The sequence below is a fragment of the Chiloscyllium plagiosum genome, unplaced genomic scaffold (assembly GCF_037043375.1).
Source record: "Chiloscyllium plagiosum isolate Xiang-an unplaced genomic scaffold, Cpla_swu_hap1 HiC_scaffold_40, whole genome shotgun sequence".
NCBI lineage: Eukaryota > Metazoa > Chordata > Chondrichthyes > Orectolobiformes > Hemiscylliidae > Chiloscyllium > Chiloscyllium plagiosum.
Window position 1 is genome coordinate 36,771,306 of NW_028270178.1, and position 19,456 is coordinate 36,790,761.

Here is a 19,456-nt window from a genome sequence, read left to right on the forward strand (position 1 = left end):
TATCAGCCCTGTCTCTGGCTGGTATATCAGCCCGGTCTCTGGGCGGTGTATCAGCCCGGTCTCTGGGTGGTATATCAGCCCTGTCTCTGGCTGGTATATCAGCCTGGTCTCTGTGCGGTATATCAGCCTGGTCTCTGTGTGGTATATCAGCCTGGTCTCTGTGTGGTATATCAGCCTGGTCTCTGTGCGGTTTATCAGCCCTGTCTCTGGGTGGCGTATCAGCCCAGTCTCTGGGTGGCGTATCAGCCCAGTAACTGGTTGGTGTATCAGCCTGTTCTCTGTGAGGTATTACAGCCCGGTCTCTAAGCGTTGTATCAGCCCAGTTTCTGGGCGGTTTATCCACCCGGTCTCTGGGCAGTGTATCAGCCCAGTCTCTGGGCAGTTTATCAGCCTGGTCTCTGGGCGGTATATGAGCCCGATCTCTGGGCAGTATTTTAACCCGGTCTCTGGGTGATGTATCAGCCCAGTCTCTGTGTGGTGTATGAGCCCGGTCTCTGGGTGGTATAACAGCCCGGTCTCTGTGTGGTGTATCAGCCCGGACTCTGGGTGGTGTATCAGCCCGGACTCTGGGTGGTATATCAGCTCGGTCTCTGTGTGGTGTATCAGCCCTTCTCTGGGTGGTGTATCAGCCCGGTCTCTGGTCGGGATATCAGCCTGGTCTCTGGGTGGTATATGAGCCCGATCTCTGGGCAGTATATCAGCCCGGTCTCTGGGTGATGTATCAGCCCGGTCTCTGTGTGCTGTATGAGCCCAGTCTCTGGGTGGTATATCAGCGCTGACTCTGGGTGGTATATCCGCCCAGTCTCTGGGTGGGATATTAGCCCGGTCTCTGTGTGGTGTATCAGCCCGGTCTCTGTGTGCTGTATGAACCCGGTCTCTGAGTGGTATATCAGCCTGGTCTCTGGGCGGTATATCAGCCCGGTCTCTGTGTGGGATATTAGCCCGGTCTCTGTGTGGTGTATGAGCCCGGTCTCTGTGTGGTATATCAGCCCAGTCTCTGGGTGGGGTATCAGCCCAGTCTCTGTTTGGTATATCAGCCTGGTCTCTGGCTGGTATATCAGCTGGTCTCTGGGTGGTATATCAGCCCAGTGTCTGTGCAGTGTATCAGTCCGGTCTCTGGGCAGTATATCAGCCCAGTCTCTGGGTGGTATATCACCCCGGTCTCTGTGTGGTGTATCAGCCCAGTCTCTGGATAGTATATCAGTCCGGTCTCTGGGTGGTATATCAGACCGGTCTCTGGTCGATATATCAGCCCAGTCTCTGGGTGGTATATCAGCCCTGTCTCTGGCTGGTATATCAGCCTGATCTCTGGGCGGTATATCAGCCTGGTCTCTGGGTGGCGTATCGGCCCAGTAACTGGCTGGTGTATCAGCCTGGTCTCTGTGTGGTATTACAGCCCGGTCTCTAAGCGTTGTATCAGCAAGGTCTCTGGGCAGTATAACAGCCCAGTCTCTGGGCGGAATACCAGCCCGGTCTCTGGGAAGTGTATCAGCCCGGTCTCTGGGCAGGATATCAACCCAGGCCCTGGGAGATATATCAGCCCAGTCTCTGGGCAGTATATCAGCCTGGACCCGGGGTGGTGTATCAGTCCAGTGTCTGGGCAGTATGTCAGCCCTGTCTCTGGGCGGTATATCAGCCTGGTCTCTGTGTGCTGTATGAACCCAGTCTCTGGGTGTTGTATCAGCCTGGTCTCTCGGCGGTATATCAGCCCTGTCTCTGGCTGGTATATCAGCTGGTCTCTGGGTGGTATATCAGCCCAGTGTCTGGGCAGTATATCAGTCCGGTCTCTGGTTGGTATATCACCCCGGTCTCTGTGTGGTGTATCAGCCCGGTCTCTGGGTGGTATATCAGCCCTGTCTCTGGCTGGTATATCAGCCTGGTCTCTGGGCGGATATATCAGCCTGGTCTCTGGGTGGCGTATCGGCCCAGTAACTGGTTGGTGTATCAGCCTGGTCTCTGTGTGGTATTACAGCCAGGTCTCTAAGAGTTGTATCAGCGAGGTCTCTGGGCGGTGTATCAGCCCGGTCTCTGGGCCGAATACCAGCCCAGTCTCTGGGAAGTGTTTCATCCCGGTCTCTGGGAGGTGTATCAGCCCGGACTCTGGGCAGGATATCAGCCCAGGCCCTGGGAGTTATATCAGCCCAGTCTCTGGGCAGTATATCAGCCTGCACTCTGGGTGGTGTATCAGCCCGGTGTCTGGGCAGTATATCAGCCCTGTCTCTGGGCGGTATATCAGCCGCGTCTCTGGGCGATGTATGAGCCCGTTCTCTGGGAGGTGTATCAGCCGTTCTCTGGGTGGGGTATCAGCCCAGTCTCTGTTTGGTATATCAGCCTGGTCTCTGAGTGGTATATCAGCCTGGTCTCTGGGTGTTGTATCAGCCTGGTCTCTCGGCGATATATCAGCCCTGTCTCTGGCTGGTATATCAGCTGGTCTCTGGGTGGTATATCAGCCCAGTGTCTGGGCAGTGTATCAGCCCGGTCTCTGGGCAGTATATCAGCCCGGTCTCTGGTTGGTATATCACCCCGGTCTCTGTGTGGTGTATCAGCTCGGTCTCTGGGTGATATATCAGCCTGGTCTCTGGGCGGTATATCAGCCTGGTCTCTGGGTAGCGTATCGGCCCAGTAACTGGCTGGTGTATCAGCCTGGTCTCTGTGTGGTATTACAGCCCGGTCTCTAAGCGTTGTATCAGCAAGGTCTCTGGGCGGTGTATCAGCCTGGTCTCTGGGTAGCGTATCGGCCCAGTAACTGGTTGGTGTATCAGCCTGGTCTCTGTGTGGTATTACAGCCCGGTCTCTAAGAGTTGTATCAGCAAGGTCTCTGAGTGGTGTATCAGCCTGGTCTCTGTGTGGTATTACAGCCAGGTCTCTAAGAGTTGTATCAGCGAGGTCTCTGGGCGGTGTATCAGCCCGGTCTCTGGGCCGAATACCAGACCAGTCTCTGGGAAGTGTTTCATCCCGGTCTCTGGGAGGTGTATCAGCCCGGTCTCTGGGCAGGATATCAGCCCAGGCCTGGGAGATATATCAGCCCAGTCTCTGGGCAGTATATCAGCCTGGACTCTGGGTCCTGTATCAGCCCTGTCTCTGGGTGGTATATTAGCCCTGTCTCTGGGCGGTATATCAGCTTCGTCTGTGTGTGGGATATTAGCCCGGCCTCTGGGTGGTATATCAGCCTGGTTTCTGGGTGGTATATCAGCCTGGTTTCTGGGTGGTGTATCAGCCCATTCTCTGGGTGGTGTATCGGCCCGGTCTTTGGATAGTGTAACAGCCCAGTTTCTGGGTGGTATATCAGCCCGTCTCTGAGTGGTATATCAGCCCAGTCTCTGGCTGGGGTATCAGCCTGGTCTCTGTGTGGTATTACAGCCCGGTCTCTAAGCGTTGTATCAGCAAGGTCTCTGGGCAGTGTATCAGCCCGGTCTCTGGCTGATATATCAGCCTGCTCTCTGATGATATATCAGCCCAGTGTCTGGGCAGTGTATCAGCCCGGTCTCTGGGCAGTATATCAGCCTGGTCTCTGGGTGATATATCAGCCCGGTCTATGGGAGGTGTGTCATCTTGGTCTCTGGGAGGTGTATCAGCCTGGTCTCTGGGAGTTGTATCAGCTCGGTCTCAGGGTGGTATATCAGCCCGTCCCTGGGCAGTATATCAGCCCGGTCTCTGTGCGGTATATGAGCCCGGTCTCTGAGTGCTGTATTAACCCAGTCTCTGGGTGGTATATCAGCCTGGTCTCTGGTCGGGATATCAGCCCGGTCTCTGGGCCGCGTATCAGCTCGATCTCAGGGTGGTATATCAGCCTCGTCTCTGGGCGGTGTATCAGCCCGGTCTCTGGGTGGTATATCAGCCCGGTCTCTTGGCAGTATATCAGCCCATTCTCTGGGTGGTATATCAGCCCAGTCTCTGGGTGGTGTATCAGCCCAGTCTCTGGGCAGTATATCAGCCCGGTCTCTGTGTGCTGTATGAACCCGATCTCTGAGTGGTATATCAGCCTGGTTTCTGTGTGGTGTATCAGCCCATTCTCTGGGTGGTGTATCAGCCCAGTCTCTGGGCAGTATATCATCCCGGTCTCTGTGTGGTATATCAGCCTCGTCTCTGGGTGGTGTATCAGCCCGGTCTCTGTGTGGTATATCAGCCTCGTCTCTGGGCGGTGTATCAGCCCGGTCTCTGTGTGGTATATCAGCCTCGTCTCTGGGCAGTATATCATCCCGGTCTCTGGGCAGTATATCAGCCCGGTCTCTGGGCGGTATATCATCCCGGTCTCTGTGTGGTATATCAGCCTCGTCTCTGGGCGGTGTATCAGCCCGGTCTCTGGGTGGTATATCATCCCGGTCTCTGTGTGGTATATCAGCCTCGTCTCTGGGCGGTGTATCAGCCCGGTCTCTGGGTGGTATATCAGCCCTGTCTCTGGCTGGTATATCAGCCTGGTCTCTGGGTGGTGTATCATCCCGGTCTCTGGGTGGCGTATCGGCCCAGTAACTGGCTGGTGTATCAACCTGGTCTCTGTCTGGTATTATAGCCTGGTCTCTAAGCGTTGTATCAGCAAGGTCTCTGGGCGGTGTATCAGCCTGGTCTCTGGGTGGTGTATCAGCCCAGTCTCTGGGCAGTATATCAGCCCGGTCTCTGTGTGCTGTATGAACACGATCTCTGAGTGGTATATCAGCCTGGTTTCTGTGTGGTGTATCAGCCTCGTCTCTGGGTGGTGTATCAGCCCGGTCTCTGGGCAGTATATCATCCCGGTCTCTGTGTGGTATATCAGCCTCGTCTCTGGGTGGTGTATCAGCCCGGTCTCTGGGCGGTATATCATCCCGGTCTCTGTGTGGTATATCAGCCTCGTCTCTGGGTGGTGTATCAGCCCGGTCTCTGGGCGGTATATCATCCCGGTCTCTGTGTGGTATTATAGCCTGGTCTCTAAGCGTTGTATCAGCAAGGTCTCTGGGCGGTGTATCAGCCTGGTCTCTGGGCAGTGTAACAGCCCGGTCTCTGGGCGGAATACCAGCCCGATCTCTGGGAGGTGTTTCATGCCGGTCTCTGGGAGGTGTATCAGCCTGGTCTCTGGGCAGTATATCAGACCGGTGACTGGGCAGTATATCAGCCCATCTCTGGGCAGTATATCAGCCCTTGTCTCAGCGGTGTATCAGTCAGGTCTCTGGGCAGTGTATCAGCCCAGTCTCTGGGTGGTATATCAGCCAGGTCATGGGAGGTGTATATCAACCCGGTCTCTGGGTGGTATATCAGCCTGGTCTCTGTGCGGGTGTATGAGCCCTGTCTCTGGGTGATGTATCAGCCCGGACTCTGGGTGGTGTATCAGCCCGGTCTTTGGGCAGTATATCAGCCCGGTCTTTGGGCAGTATATCAGCCCGGTCTCTGGGCAGTATATCAGCCCGGTTACTGGTCGGTATATCAGCCCAGTCTCTGGGCAGTATATCAGCCTGGTCTCTGGGTGGTGTATCAGCCCGGTGTCTGGGTGGTATATCAGCCCGGTCTCTGGGCAGTATATCAGCCCCGTCTCTGTGTGGCATATCAGCCCGGTCTCTGAATGGTATATCAGCCCGGTCTCTGGGTGGTGTATCAGCCCTGTTTCTGGGCGGTATATCAGCCCGGTCTCTGTGTGGGATATTAGCCTGGTCTCTGGGTGGTATATCAGCATGGTCTCTGGGTGGTATATCAGCCATGTCTCTGGGCGGTATATCAGCTCTTTGTGGGATATTAGTCCAGTTTCTGGGTGGGATATCAGCCTGGTCTCTGTATGGTGTATCAGCCCATTCTCTGGGCGGTGTATCAGCCCGGTCTCTGGGCAGTATATCAGCCTGGTCTCTAGATAGTATATCAGCCCAGTCCATGGGAGGTGTGTCATCCTGGTCTCTGGGAGGTTATCAGCTCAGTCTCAGGGTGGTATATCAGCCCGGTCCCTGGGCAGTATATCAGCCCGGTGTCTGGGTGGTGTATCAGCCCGGTCTCTGAGTAGGATATCAGCCTGGTCTCTGTGTGGTGTATGAGCCCAGTCTCTAGGTGGTGTATCAGCATGGTCTCTGGGCAGTATATCAGCCCGTTCTCTGGGTGGTGTATCATCAGCCCGGTCTCTGGTCGGGATATCAGCCCGGTCTCAGGGTGGTGTATCAGCTCGGTCTCAGGGTGGTATATCAGCGTGGTCTCTGGACAGTATATCAGCCTGGTTTCTGGGCAGTATATCAGCCCGGTCTATGGGAGGTGTATCAGCCCGGACTCGGGGCGGCGTATCAGCCCGGTCTCAGGGTGGTATATCAGCCCGGTCTCTGGGCAGTATATCAGCCTGGTCTCTGGGTTGTGTATCAGCCCAGTATCTGGGAAGTGTATCAGCCCGGTCTCTGGGTGTTGTATCAGCCCCGTCTCTGTGTCGTGTATGAGCCCAGTCTCTGGGTGGTATATCAGCCTGATCTCTGGGTGGTGTATCAGTCTGGTCTCTGGGTGGTGTATCAGCCCGGTCTCTGGGCGGTATATCAGCCCGGTCTCTGTGTGGTGTATGAGCCCAGTCTCTGGGCGGAATACCAGCCCGATCTCTGGGAGGTGTTTCATGCCGGTCTCTGGGAGGTGTATCAGCCCGGTCTCTGGGCGGGATATCAGCCCAGGCCCTGGGAGATATATCAGCCCAGACTCTGGGTGGTGTATCAGCCTGGTCTCTGGGCAGTATATCAGACCGGTGACTGGGCAGTATATCAGCCCATCTCTGGGCAGTATATCAGCCCTTGTCTCAGCGGTGTATCAGCCAGGTCTCTGGGCAGTGTGTCAGCCAGTCTCTGGGCAGTGTATCAGCCCAGTCTCTGGGTGGTATATCAGCCAGGTCATGGGAGGTGTATATCAACCTGGTCTCTGGGTGGTATATCAGCCTGGTCTCTGTGCGGGTGTATGAGCCCTGTCTCTGGGTGATGTATCAGCCCGGTCTCTGGGTGGTGTATCAGCCCGGTCTCTGGGCAGTATATCAGCCCGGTCTCTGGGCAGTATATCAGCCCGGTTACTGGTCGGTATATCAGCCCCGTCTCTGGGCAGTATATCAGCCTGGTCTCTGGGTGGTGTATCAGCCCGGTGTCTGGGTGGTGTATCAGCCCGGTCTCTGGGCAGTATATCAGCCCCGTCTCTGTGTGGCATATCAGCCCGGTCTCTGAATGGTATATCAGCCCGGTCTCTGGGTGGTGTATCAGCCCTGTCTCTGGGCGGTATATCAGCCCGGTCTCTGTGTGGGATATTAGCCTGGTCTCTGGGTGGTATATCAGCCTGGTCTCTGGGTGGTATATCAGCCCTGTCTCTGGGCGGTATATCAGCTCTTTGTGGGATATTAGTCCAGTTTCTGGGTGGTATATCAGCCTGGTCTCTGTATGGTGTATCAGCCCATTCTCTGGGCGGTGTATCAGCCCGGTCTCTGGATAGTGAAACAGCCCGGTTTCTAGGTGGTATATCAGCTCGTCTCTGAGTGGTATATCAGCCCAGTGTCTGGGCAGTGTATCAGCCCTGTCTCTGGGCAGTATATCAGCCTGGTCTCTGATGATATATCAGGCCGGTCTCTGGGTGGTCTATCATCCCGGTCACTGGGCGGTATATCACCCTGGTCTCTGTGTGTATATCAGCCCAGTCTCTGGCTGGGGTATCAGCCCAGTCTCTGTTTGGTATATCAGCCCAGTCTCTGTGTGGTATATCAGCCTGGTCTCTGATGGTATATCAGCCCAGTGTCTGGGCAGTGTATCAGCCCTGTCTCTGGGCAGTATATCAGCCTGGTCTCTGGACGGTATATCAGCCTGGTCTCTGGGTGATATATCAGGCCAGTCTCTGTGTGGTCTATCATCCCGGTCACTGGGCGGTATATCACCCTGGTCTCTGTGTGTATATCAGCCCAGTCTCTGGGTGATATATCAGGCTGATCTCTGTTTGGTGTATCAGCCTGGTCTCGGAGTCGTATATCATCCCGGTTTCTGATGGTATATCAGCCCGTTCTCTGGGGGGTATATCTGCCCAGTCTCTGTGTGGTATATCAGCCTGGTCTCTGGGCGGTGTATTAGCCTGGTCTCTGGGTGGTATATCAGCCCGGTCTCTGGCTGGTATATCAGCCCGGTCTCTGGGCAATATATCAGCCCGGTCTCTGGGTGGTATATCTGCCCAGTCTCGAAACGGTGTATCAGCCCAGTCTCTGTGTGGTGTATGAGCCCTGTCTCTGTGTGGTATATCAGCCTGGTCTCTGGGCGGTGTATTAGCCTGGTCTCTGGGTGGTATATCAGCCCGGTCTCTGGCTGGTATATCAGCCCGGTCTCTGGCTGGTATATCAGCCCGGTCTCGAAACGGTGTATCAGCCCAGTCTATGTGTGGTGTATGAGCCCTGTCTCTGGGTGGTGTATCAGCCTGGTCTCTGGGTGGTGTATCAGTCCGGTCTCTGGGTGGTGTATCAGCCCCGTCTCTGTGTTGTGTATGAGCCCAGTCTCTGGGTGGTATTTCAGCCCGGTCTCTGTGTCGTATATGAGCCCAGTCTCTGGGTGGTGTATCAGCCCGGTCTCTGGGTGACGTATCAGCCCCGTCTCTGTGTCATGTATGAGCCCAGTCTCTGGGTGGTATATCAGCCCAATCTCTGGGCAGTGTATCAGCCCGGTCTCTGGGTGGTGCATCAGTCCGGTCTCTGAGCGATATATCAGCCCGGTCTCTGTGTGGTGTATGAGCCCAGTCTCTGGGTGGTATTTCAGCCCAGTCTCTGTGCGGTGTATGTGCCCTGTCTCTGGATGGTGTATCAGCCTGGTCTCTGGGTGGTTTGCCAGGCCGATCTCTGTGTGGTGTTTCAGCCCGGTCTCTGGGCAATATATCAGCCCACTCTCTGGGCAGTATATCACCCTGGTCTCTGGGCGGTATATCCACCCGGTTTCTGGATGGTATATCAGCCCGTTCTCTGCTCTGTATATCTGCCCAGTCTCTGTGTGGTGTATCAGCCTGGTCTCTGGGCAGTGTATCAGCCCGGTCTCTGTGTGGTTTATCAGCCTGTTCTCTGTGTGGTTATCAGCCTGGTCTCTGAGCGGTGTATCAGCCTGGTCTCTGGGTAGTATATCAGCCCAGTCTCTGGGCGGTATATCTGCCCAGTCTCTGAGCGGTATATCAGCCCAGTGTCTGGGTGGTATATCTGCCCGGTCTCTGGGCGGTATATCAGCCCGGTCTCTGGGTGGTATATCTGCCCAGTCTCTGGGTGGTATATCAGCCCGGTCTCTGGGCGGTATATCAGCCCAGTCTCTGGGTGATATATCAGCCTGGTCTCTGGGCTGTGTATCATCCCAGTCTCTGCGTGTGCATTAGCCCAGTCTCTGGGTGGTGTATCAACTCGGTCTCTGGGTGGTGTATCAGCCCGGTCTGTAGGTGGTATATCAGCCCGGTCTCTGTGCGGTATATCTGCCCAGTCTCTGGGTGGCATATCAGCTCAGTCTCTGGCGGTATATCAGCCCGGTCTCTGGCGGTATATCAGCCCGGTCTCTGGGTGGTATATCAGCCCATTCTCTGGGTGGTATATCATCCCAGTCTCTGGGTGGTTTGTCAGGCCGATCTCTGTGGGGTGTTTTAGCCCGGTCTCTGGGCAATAGATCAGCCCAGTCTCTGGCGGTATATCAGCCCGGTCTGTGGGTGGTATATCAGCCCGGTCTCTGGGCAGTGTATCACCCTGGTCTCTGGGCGGTATATCTACCTGGTTTCTAGATGGTATATCAGCCCATTCTCTGCGCTGTATATCTGCCCAGTCCCTGTGTGGTGTATCAGCCTGGTCTCTGGGCGGTGTATCAGCCCGGTCTCTGTGTGGTATATCAGCCTATTCTCTGTGTGGTGTATCAGCCTGGTCTCTGGGCGGTGTATTAGCCCAGTCTCTGGGTGGTATATCAGCCTGTTCTCTGGGTGGTGTATCAGCCCAGTCTCTGGGCGGTGTATCAGCCCAGTCTCTGGGCGGTCATATCATCCCAGTCTCTGTGTGGTGTATCAGCCCAGTCTCTGGTGGTATATCAGCCCAGTCTCTGGGTGGTATATCAGCCTGGTCTCTGGGTGGTATATCAGCCCGGACTCTGGTATTATATCAGGCTGATATCTGTGTGGTATTTCAGCCTGGTCTCTGGGTAATATATCAGCCCGGTGTCTGGGCGGTATATCTGTCTAGTCTCTGGGCGGTATATCAGCCCGTTCTCTGGGTGATATATCAGGTTGGTCTCTGGGAGGTGTATCAGCCCGGTCTCTGGGTGGTATATCAGCCCGGACTCTGGTGGTATATCAGGCTGATATCTGTGTGGTATTTCAGCCTGGTCTCTGGGTAATATATCAGCCCGGTGTCTGGGCGGTATATCTGTCTAGTCTCTGGGCGGTATATCAGCCCGTTCTCTGGGTGATATATCAGGTTGGTCTCTGGGAGGGGTATCAGCCCGGACTCTGGTGGTATATCAGGCTGATATCTGTGTGGTATTTCAGCCTGGTCTCTGGGTAATATATCAGCCCGGTGTCTGGGCGGTATATCTGTCTGGTCTCTGGGCGGTATATCAGCCCATCTCTGAGTGATATATAGGCTGGTCTCTGGTTGGTGTATCAGCCCGGTCTCTGGGTGGTATATCAGCCCGGTCTCTGGGCGGTACATCAGCCCATCTCCGAGTGATATATAGGCTGGTCTCTAGTTGGTGTATCAGCCCGGTCTCTGGGTGGTGTATCAGCCCGGTCTCTGGGCGGTATATCAGCCTGTCTCTGGGTGATATATCAGGCTGGTCTCTGGGTGGTATATCAGCCTGTCTCTGGGTGATATATCAGCCCGGTCTCTGGGCGGTATATCAGCCCAGTCTCTGGGCGGTATATCTGCCCAGTCTCTGGTCGGTATATCAGCCCGGTCTCTGGGCGGTATATCTGCCCGGTCTCTGGGCGATATATCAGCCTGGTCTCTGGGCAGTATATCAGCCTGGTCTCTGGGTGGTATATCAGCACGGTCTCTGGGCGGTATATCAGCCCAGTCTCTGGGTGGTATATCAGCCCGGTCTCTGGGTGGTGTATCAGCCTGGTCTCTGGGCCCTGTATCAGCCCGGTCTCTGGGCGGTTATATCTGCCCAGTCTCTGGGCGGTATATCTGCCCGGTCTCTGGGCGATATATCAGCCTGGTCTCTCGGCGAAATATCAGCCCGGTCTCTGGGCGGTATATCAGCCCGGTTTCTGGGCGGTATATCAGCCCGGTCTCTGGGCGGTATAACAGCCCGGTCTCTGAGTTGTATATCAGCCCGGTCTCTGGGCGGTGTATCATCTCAGTCTCTGCGTGTGCATCAGCCCGGTCTCTGGGTGGTATATCAGCCCGGTCTCTGGGCGGTGTATCATCCCAGTCTCTGCATGTGCATCAGCCCGGTCTCTGGTTGGTATATCTGCCCGGTCTCTGGGCGGTATATCAGCCCGGTCTCAGGGTGGTAAAAAGCCCGGTCTCTGGGCGGTGTATCAGCCCGGTCTCTGGGCTGTGTATCAGCCCGGTCTCTGGGCTGTGTATCAGCCCGGTCTCTGGGCTGTGTATCAGCCCGGTCTCAGGGTGGTATATCAGCCCGGTCTCTGGGCGGTGTATCAGCCCGGTCTCTGGGCTGTGTATCAGCCCGGTCTCTGGGCTGTGTATCAGCCCGGTCTCAGGGTGGTATATCAGCCCGGTCTCTGGGTGGTATATCAGCCCGGTCTCTGGGCGGTGTATCAGCCCGGTCTCTGGGCGGTGTATCAGCCCGGTCTCTGGGCTGTGTATCAGCCCGGTCTCTGGGCTGTGTATCAGCCCGGTCTCTGGGCTGTGTATCAGCCCGGTCTCAGGGTGGTATATCAGCCCGGTCTCTGGGCGGTGTATCAGCCCGGTCTCTGGGCTGTGTATCAGCCCGGTCTCAGGGTGGTATATCAGCCCGGTCTCAGGGTGGTATATCAGCCCGGTCTCTGGGCGGTGTATCAGCCCGGTCTCTGGGCTGTGTATCAGCCCGGTCTCTGGGCTGTGTATCAGCCCGGTCTCAGGGTGGTATATCAGCCCGGTCTCTGGGCGGTGTATCAGCCCGGTCTCTGGGCTGTGTATCAGCCCGGTCTCTGGGCTGTGTATCAGCCCGGTCTCAGGGCGGTATATCAGCCCGGTCTCTGGGTGGTATATCAGCCCGGTCTCTGGGCTGTGTATCAGCCCTGTCTCTGGGCGGTATATCAGCCCGGTCTCTGGGCTGTGTATCAGCCCTGTCTCTGGGCGGTATATCAGCCCGGTCTCTGGGCGGTGTATCAGCCCTGTCTCTGGACGGTATATCAGCCCGGTCTCTGGGCTGTGTATCAGCCCTGTCTCTGGGCGGTATATCAGCCCGGTCTCTGGGCTGTGTATCAGCCCGGTCTCAGGGTGGTATATCAGCCCGGTCTCTGGGCTGTGTATCAGCCCGGTCTCAGGGTGGTATATCAGCCCGGTCTCTGGGTGGTATATCAGCCCGGGCTCTGGGCTGTGTATCAGCCCTGTCTCTGGGCGGTATATCAGCCCGGTCTCTGGGTGGTATATCAGCCCGGTCTCTGGGCTGTGTATCAGCCCTGTCTCTGGGCGGTATATCAGCCCGGTCTCTGGGTGGTATATCAGCCCGGTCTCTGGGCTGTGTATCAGCCCTGTCTCTGGGCTGTCTATCAGCCCGGTCTCTGGGTGGTATATCAGCCCGGTCTCTGGGCGGTATATCAGCCCGGTCTCTGGGCGGTGTATCAGCCCGGTCTCTGGGCGGTGTATCAGCCTGGTCTCTGGGTGGTGTATCAGCCCGGTCTCTGGGCGGTATATCAGCCCGGTCTCTGGGCGGTGTATCAGCCCGGTCTCTGGGCGGTGTATCAGCCCGGTCTCTGGGCGGTGTATCAGCCCGGTCTCTGGGCGGTGTATCAGCCCGGTCTCTGGGCGGTGTATCAGCCCGGTCTCTGGGCGGTGTATCAGCCCGGTCTCTGGGCTGTGTATCAGCCCGGTCTCTGGGCGGTGTATCAGCCCGGTCTCTGGGCGGTGTATCAGCCCGGTCTCTGGGCGGTGTATCAGCCCGGTCTCTGGGCTGTGTATCAGCCCGGTCTCTGTGTGGTATATCAGCCCGGTCTCTGGGTGGTATATCAGCCCGGTCTCTGGGCTGTGTATCAGCCCGGTCTCTGGGCGCTGTGCCTGCCCGTCCCTCCCCAGCTCGTGCTGGTGTCTCAGGTGGATGTGGGACTGAGTCTTGCTCAGGCATGTTCCTGTGACCAGGTGGGGGGGTGGGATAGGTGCGACTCCCCCAGCAACAATGACATGGTGTCCAGCCAGCCTCGCAACACCAGCAGGGGTGTCGGCAATGGCTGAACCTCGCTCCTCCTCCTTGGGTTTCCTTCATTTATTACACAGAAGACTTTCATGTTACCTGTCACCTATTTCTTTCCTTTAATCATATCCTATGATTAACATCTGAACTTTTTTATCTCTTGTTTCACTTACTACCTTGTCCTTGCCTTGACTTTTCCCTAGGACATGGCGACAGTATACACTTTCCAAAACACGGGTCAATAAACTCTAAAATCCCAACCTGAAAATCTCGTTGGGCCTGTTTCCACACTGCCACCCTCTGAGACTCTTATCTCGCTCCCTGTTGTGAGTATTTACTCGGGTACGATGGCCTAGCATTATAAAAGTTGGATCGTATGTCATAAGTTGAATTGAATTTATTGTCCCGTGCACCGACGCTCAGTGAAAGGCTTTGTCCTGCGAGCAATCCAGGCTCATCACAGGGTTAAGTCGCATCGATCAGTAAGAAATAATGTCCTCACTTATTCTGAGTGAGAAACAGCTCACGGTCTCAGCTAACTCTCGCCCAGTGAACATCCTGTTTAATAAAACTCCTGCTGTTAAATACATTGTGGTCTTTATCTGCCTCTTGTTCTCTCCATCTTTCCCTCTCCTCACCCACTATATTTTCTCTCCAATGCTGTCTGTGTGCATTTATCTCTCTCTTCCCCATTCATTCACATAATCCAGCAGTTACTCGTTGGTCTGGTGTTGATTACCTATCCCTAGTAACCCTGTAGGAGGAGGAGGGCCTTTTACAGATCATTGTGTTTTTATGAATTTCCCTTCCGTGTTCGGATATCTTTGGATTCCTGGTTCTCACTCGGTAACGTTACACAGTACAAACTCCCCCCCCCCCCCCCCCAATCCTTCTCTGCTTTGCTGAGTTATTGCCAAAAGGTTTATCGGTGCAGAGGGTGAGACTCTGATCGGGTTTTGACCAGGAAGATGAGTGCATCAGGTAAGGGGCGCTGTCACAGCATTGGGCACACACGCACACTCTCTCACACTCACAGACACACACACACACACTCTCTCACACTCTCACTCTCTCACAGACACACACTCACAGACACACATACACACACTCCTTCTCACTCTCTGGGCAGTATATCAACCCGGTCTCTGGACGGTGTATCAGCCCGGTCTCTGGGTGGTGTATCAGCCCGGTCTCTGGACGGTGTATCAGCCCGGTCTCTGGGCGGTGTATCAGCCCGGTCTCTGGACGGTGTATCAGCCCGGTCTCTGGGCGGTGTATCAGCCCGGTCTCTGGACGGTGTATCAGCCCGGTCTCTGGGTGGTGTATCAGCCCGGTCTCTGGACGGTGTATCAGCCCGGTCTCTGGGCGGTGTATCAGCCCGGTCTCTGGACGGTGTATCAGCCCGGTCTCTGGGTGGTGTATCAGCCCGGTCTCTGGGCGGTGTATCAGCCCGGTCTCTGGGCGGTGTATCAGCCCGGTCTCTGGGCGGTGTATCAGCCCGGTCTCTGGGTAGTGTATCAGCCCGGTCTCTGGGCGGTGTATCAGCCCGGTCTCTGGGCGGTGTATCTGCCCGGTCTCTGGGTGGTGTATCTGCCCGGTCTCTGGACGGTGTATCAGCCCGGTCTCTGGGCGGTGTATCTGCCCGGTCTCTGGGTGGTGTATCTGCCCGGTCTCTGGGCGGTGTATCTGCCCGGTCTCTTGGCAGTGTATCAACCCGATCTCTGGGCGGTGTATCAGCCCGGTCTCTGAGCGGTGTATCTGTCCGGTCTCTGGGCGGTGTATCAGCCCGGTCTTTGGGCGGTACATCAGCCCGGTCTCTGGGCGGTGTATCTGCCCGGTCTTTGGGCGGTACATCAGCCCGGTCTCTGGGCGGTGTATCAGCCCGGTCTCTGGGCGGTGTATCAGCCCGGTCTCTGGGCGGTGTATCAGCCCGGTCTCTGGGCGGTACATCAGCCCGGTCTCTGGGCGGTGTATCTGCCCGGTCTTTGGGCGGTGTATCAGCCCGGTCTCTGGGCGGTGTATCAGCCCGGTCTCTGGGCGGTGTATCAGCCCGGTCTCTGGGCGGTACATCAGCCCGGTCTCTGGGTGGTGTATCAGCCCTGTCTCTGGGCGGTATATCAGCCCGGTCTCTGGGCGGTGTATCAGCCCGGTCTCTGGGCGGTGTATCTGCCCGGTCTCTGGGTGGTGTATCTGCCCGGTCTCTGGACGGTGTATCAGCCCGGTCTCTGGGCGGTGTATCTGCCCGGTCTCTGGGTGGTGTATCTGCCCGGTCTCTGGGCGGTGTATCTGCCCGGTCTCTTGGCAGTGTATCAACCCGATCTCTGGGCGGTGTATCAGCCCGGTCTCTGAGCGGTGTATCTGTCCGGTCTCTGGGCGGTGTATCAGCCCGGTCTTTGGGCGGTACATCAGCCCGGTCTCTGGGCGGTGTATCTGCCCGGTCTTTGGGCGGTACATCAGCCCGGTCTCTGGGCGGTGTATCAGCCCGGTCTCTGGGCGGTGTATCAGCCCGGTCTCTGGGCGGTGTATCAGCCCGGTCTCTGGGCGGTACATCAGCCCGGTCTCTGGGCGGTGTATCTGCCCGGTCTTTGGGCGGTGTATCAGCCCGGTCTCTGGGCGGTGTATCAGCCCGGTCTCTGGGCGGTGTATCAGCCCGGTCTCTGGGCGGTACATCAGCCCGGTCTCTGGGTGGTGTATCAGCCCTGTCTCTGGGCGGTATATCAGCCCGGTCTCTGGGCGGTGTATCAGCCCGGTCTCTGGGCGGTGTATCAGCCCGGTCTCTGGGCGGTGTATCAGCCCGGTCTCTGGGCGGTGTATCAGCCCGGTCTCTGGGCGGTTTATCAGCCCGGTCTCTGGGCGGTGTATCTGCCCGGTCTCTGGGTGGTGTATCAGCCCTGTCTCTGGGCGGTATATCAGCCCGGTCTCTGGGCGGTGTATCAGCCCGGTCTCTGGGCGGTTTATCAGCCCGGTCTCTGGGCGGTGTATCAGCCCGGTCTCTGGGCGGTGTATAAGCCCGGTCTCTGTGTGGTATATCAGCCCGGTCTCTGGGCTGTGTATCAGCCCGGTCTCTGGGCTGTGTATCAGCCCGGTCTCTGGGCGCTGTGCCTGCCCGTCCCTCCCCAGCTCGTGCTGGTGTCTCAGGTGGATGTGGGACTGAGTCTTGCTCAGGCATGTTCCTGTGACCCTGGTGGGGGGGTGGGATAGGTGCGACTCCCCCACCAACAATGACATGGTGTCCAGCCAGCCTCACAACACCAGCAGGGGTGTTGGCGATGGCTGAACCTCGCTCCTCCTCATGTTACCTGTCACCTATTTCTTTCCTTTAATCATATCCTATGATTAACATCTGAACTTTTTTATCTCTTGTTTCACTTACTACCTTGTCCTTGCCTTGACTTTTCCCTAGGACATGGCGACATTATACACTTTCCAAAACACGGGTCAATAAACTCTAAAATCCCAACCTGAAAATCTCGTTGGGCCTGTTTCCACACTGCCACCCTCTGAGACTCTTATCTCGCTCCCTGTTGTGAGTATTTACTCGGGTACGATGGCCTAGCATTATAAAAGTTGGATCGTATGTCATAAGTTGAATTGAATTTATTGTCCCGTGCACCGACGCTCAGTGAAAGGCTTTGTCTTGCGAGCAATCCAGGCTAATCACAGGGTTAAGTCGGATCGATCAGTAAGAAATAATGTCCTCACTTATTCTGAGTGAGAAACAGCTCACGGTCTTAGCTAACTCTCGCCCAGTGAACATCCTGTTTACTAAAACTCCTGCTGTTAAATACGTTGTGGTCTTTATCTGCCTCTTGTTCTCTCCATCTTCCCCTCTCCTCACCCACTATATTTTCTCTCCAATGCTGTCTGTGTTCATTTATCTCTCTCTTCCCCATTCATTCACATAATCCAGCAGTTACTCGTTGGTCTGGTGTTGATTACCTATCCCTAGTAACCCTGTAGGAGGAGGAGGGCCTTTTACAGATCATTGTGTTTTTATGAATTTCCCTTCCGTGTTCGGATATCTTTGGATTCCTGGTTCTCACTCGGTAACGTTACACAGTATACAAACTCCCCCCCCCCCCCCCCCAATCCTTCTCTGCTTTGCTGAGTCATTGCCAAAAGTGCAGAGGGTGAGACTCTGATCGGGTTTTGACCAGGAAGATGAGTGCATCAGGTAAGGGGCGCTGTCACAGCACTGGGCACACTCACACTCTCTCTCTCACACACACACACACTCCTTCTCATGCTCTCTCTCTCTCACACACACAGACACACACTCACAGACACACACACACACATACTCATTCTCACGCTCTCTCTCACACACACAGACACACACACAAACACACACACTCCTTCTCACTCTCTCTCTCTCTCTCACAGACACACACTCACAGACACACACACACTCATTCTCATTCCCTCACTCACACAGACACAGACACTCACACACACACTCCTTCTCACTCTCTCTCTCACACACAGACACTCACACACACACTCCTTCTCTCTCTCTCTCTCACACAGACACACACACACTCCTTCTCACGCTCTCTCTTTCACAGACACACACTCACAGACACACACACACACATTCTCACTCTCTCTCACACACACACACACACACTCCTTCTCATGCTCTCTCTCTCACACAGACACACACACACATACTCCTTCTCACGCTCTCTCACACTCACAGACACACACACACTCATTCCTTCTCACTCTCTCTCTCTCACAGACACACAGTCACAGACACACACACACTCCTTCTCACTCTCTGTCTCTCTCACAGACACACACTCACAGACACACACACACTCATTCTCACACTCTCTCACACACACAGTCACAGACACACACACACTCCTTCTCACGCTCTCTCTCTCTCTCACACAGACACACACACACTCCTTCTCACGCTCTCTCTCTCTCTCACAGACACACACTCAGACACACACACACATTCTCACACTCTCTCTCTCTCTCACACACACACTCCTTCTCATGCTCTCTCTCTCTCACACAGACACACACTCACATACTCCTTCTCACGCTCTCTCACACTCACAGACACACACACTCATTCCTTCTCACTCTCTCTCTCTCACAGACACACAGTCACAGACACACACACACACTCCTTCTCACGCTCTCTCTCACACACACAGACACACACACTCCTTCTCACTCTCTCTCTCTCACAGACACACACTCACAGACACACACACACACACTCCTTCTCACTCTCTCTCTCTCACAGACACACACTCACAGGCACACACTCACAGACACACACACACTCATTCTCACTCTCTCTCCCACACACACTCACAGACACACACACACATTCCTTCTCACTCTCTCTCTCTCACACACACACTCTCACAGAGACAGACACACACACTCTCTCACTCACTCTCTCACACAAACACACACTCTCAGAGACACACACACACACTCCCTCTCACTCTCTCTCTCTCCCTCTCACACAGACACACACTCAGACACACATTCACAGACACACACTCCTTCTCACTCTCTCTCTCACACAGACACACACTCACAGACACACACACACACTCCTTCTCACACACACTCTCTCTCACACAGACACACTCACAGACACACACACACCTTCTCTCTTACTCTCTCTCACACAGACACAGTCACAGAAACACACACTCCTTCTCACTCTCTCTCACACAGACACACACTCACAGACACACACACACACACTCACTCTCTCACAGACACACACTCACAGACACACGCTCCTTCTCACTCTCTCTTTCACACAGACACACACTCACAGACACACAGACACACACACACACTCTCTCACTCTCTCTCACAGACACACACACATACACACACTCCTTCTCAATCTCTCTCTCACAGACACACACAGACACACAGACACACACACACACACTCTCTCACGCTCTCTCTCTCTCACACAGACACACACTCAGACACACACACATACACCTCACTCTCTCTCACAGACACACACTCACTCCTTCTCACTCTCTCACACAGACACACACACTCACAGACACACACACACATCCTTCTCACTCTCTCTCTCACACAGACACACACTCACAGACACACACACACACTCCTTCTCACTCTCTCTCTCACACAGACACACACTCACAGACACACACACACTCCTTCTCACTCTCTCTCTCACAGACACACAC

At 55.4% G+C, this 19,456-nt stretch overlaps 1 protein-coding gene across 3 annotated transcripts in view; it reads left to right on the forward strand.

Moving 5' to 3' along the window:
* The window catches only part of LOC148138464 (thiosulfate:glutathione sulfurtransferase-like), a 211,816-nt gene that overhangs the window by 172,470 nt on the left and 19,890 nt on the right, over positions 1-19,456 (forward strand). The window contains exon 1 of one of the 3 annotated variants that reach the window (XM_087981515.1): positions 14,106-14,228. The exons of 1 other annotated variant lie outside the window; for it this stretch is intronic. In XM_087981515.1, the coding sequence (XP_087837641.1) occupies positions 14,216-14,228 (13 nt within the window). In that variant the 5' untranslated portion in view covers positions 14,106-14,215. Of the gene's footprint in view, positions 1-14,105; positions 14,229-17,368; positions 17,422-19,456 lie in introns of those variants that run through there. One more of the 3 variants, XM_087981514.1, reaches the window with a different exon arrangement.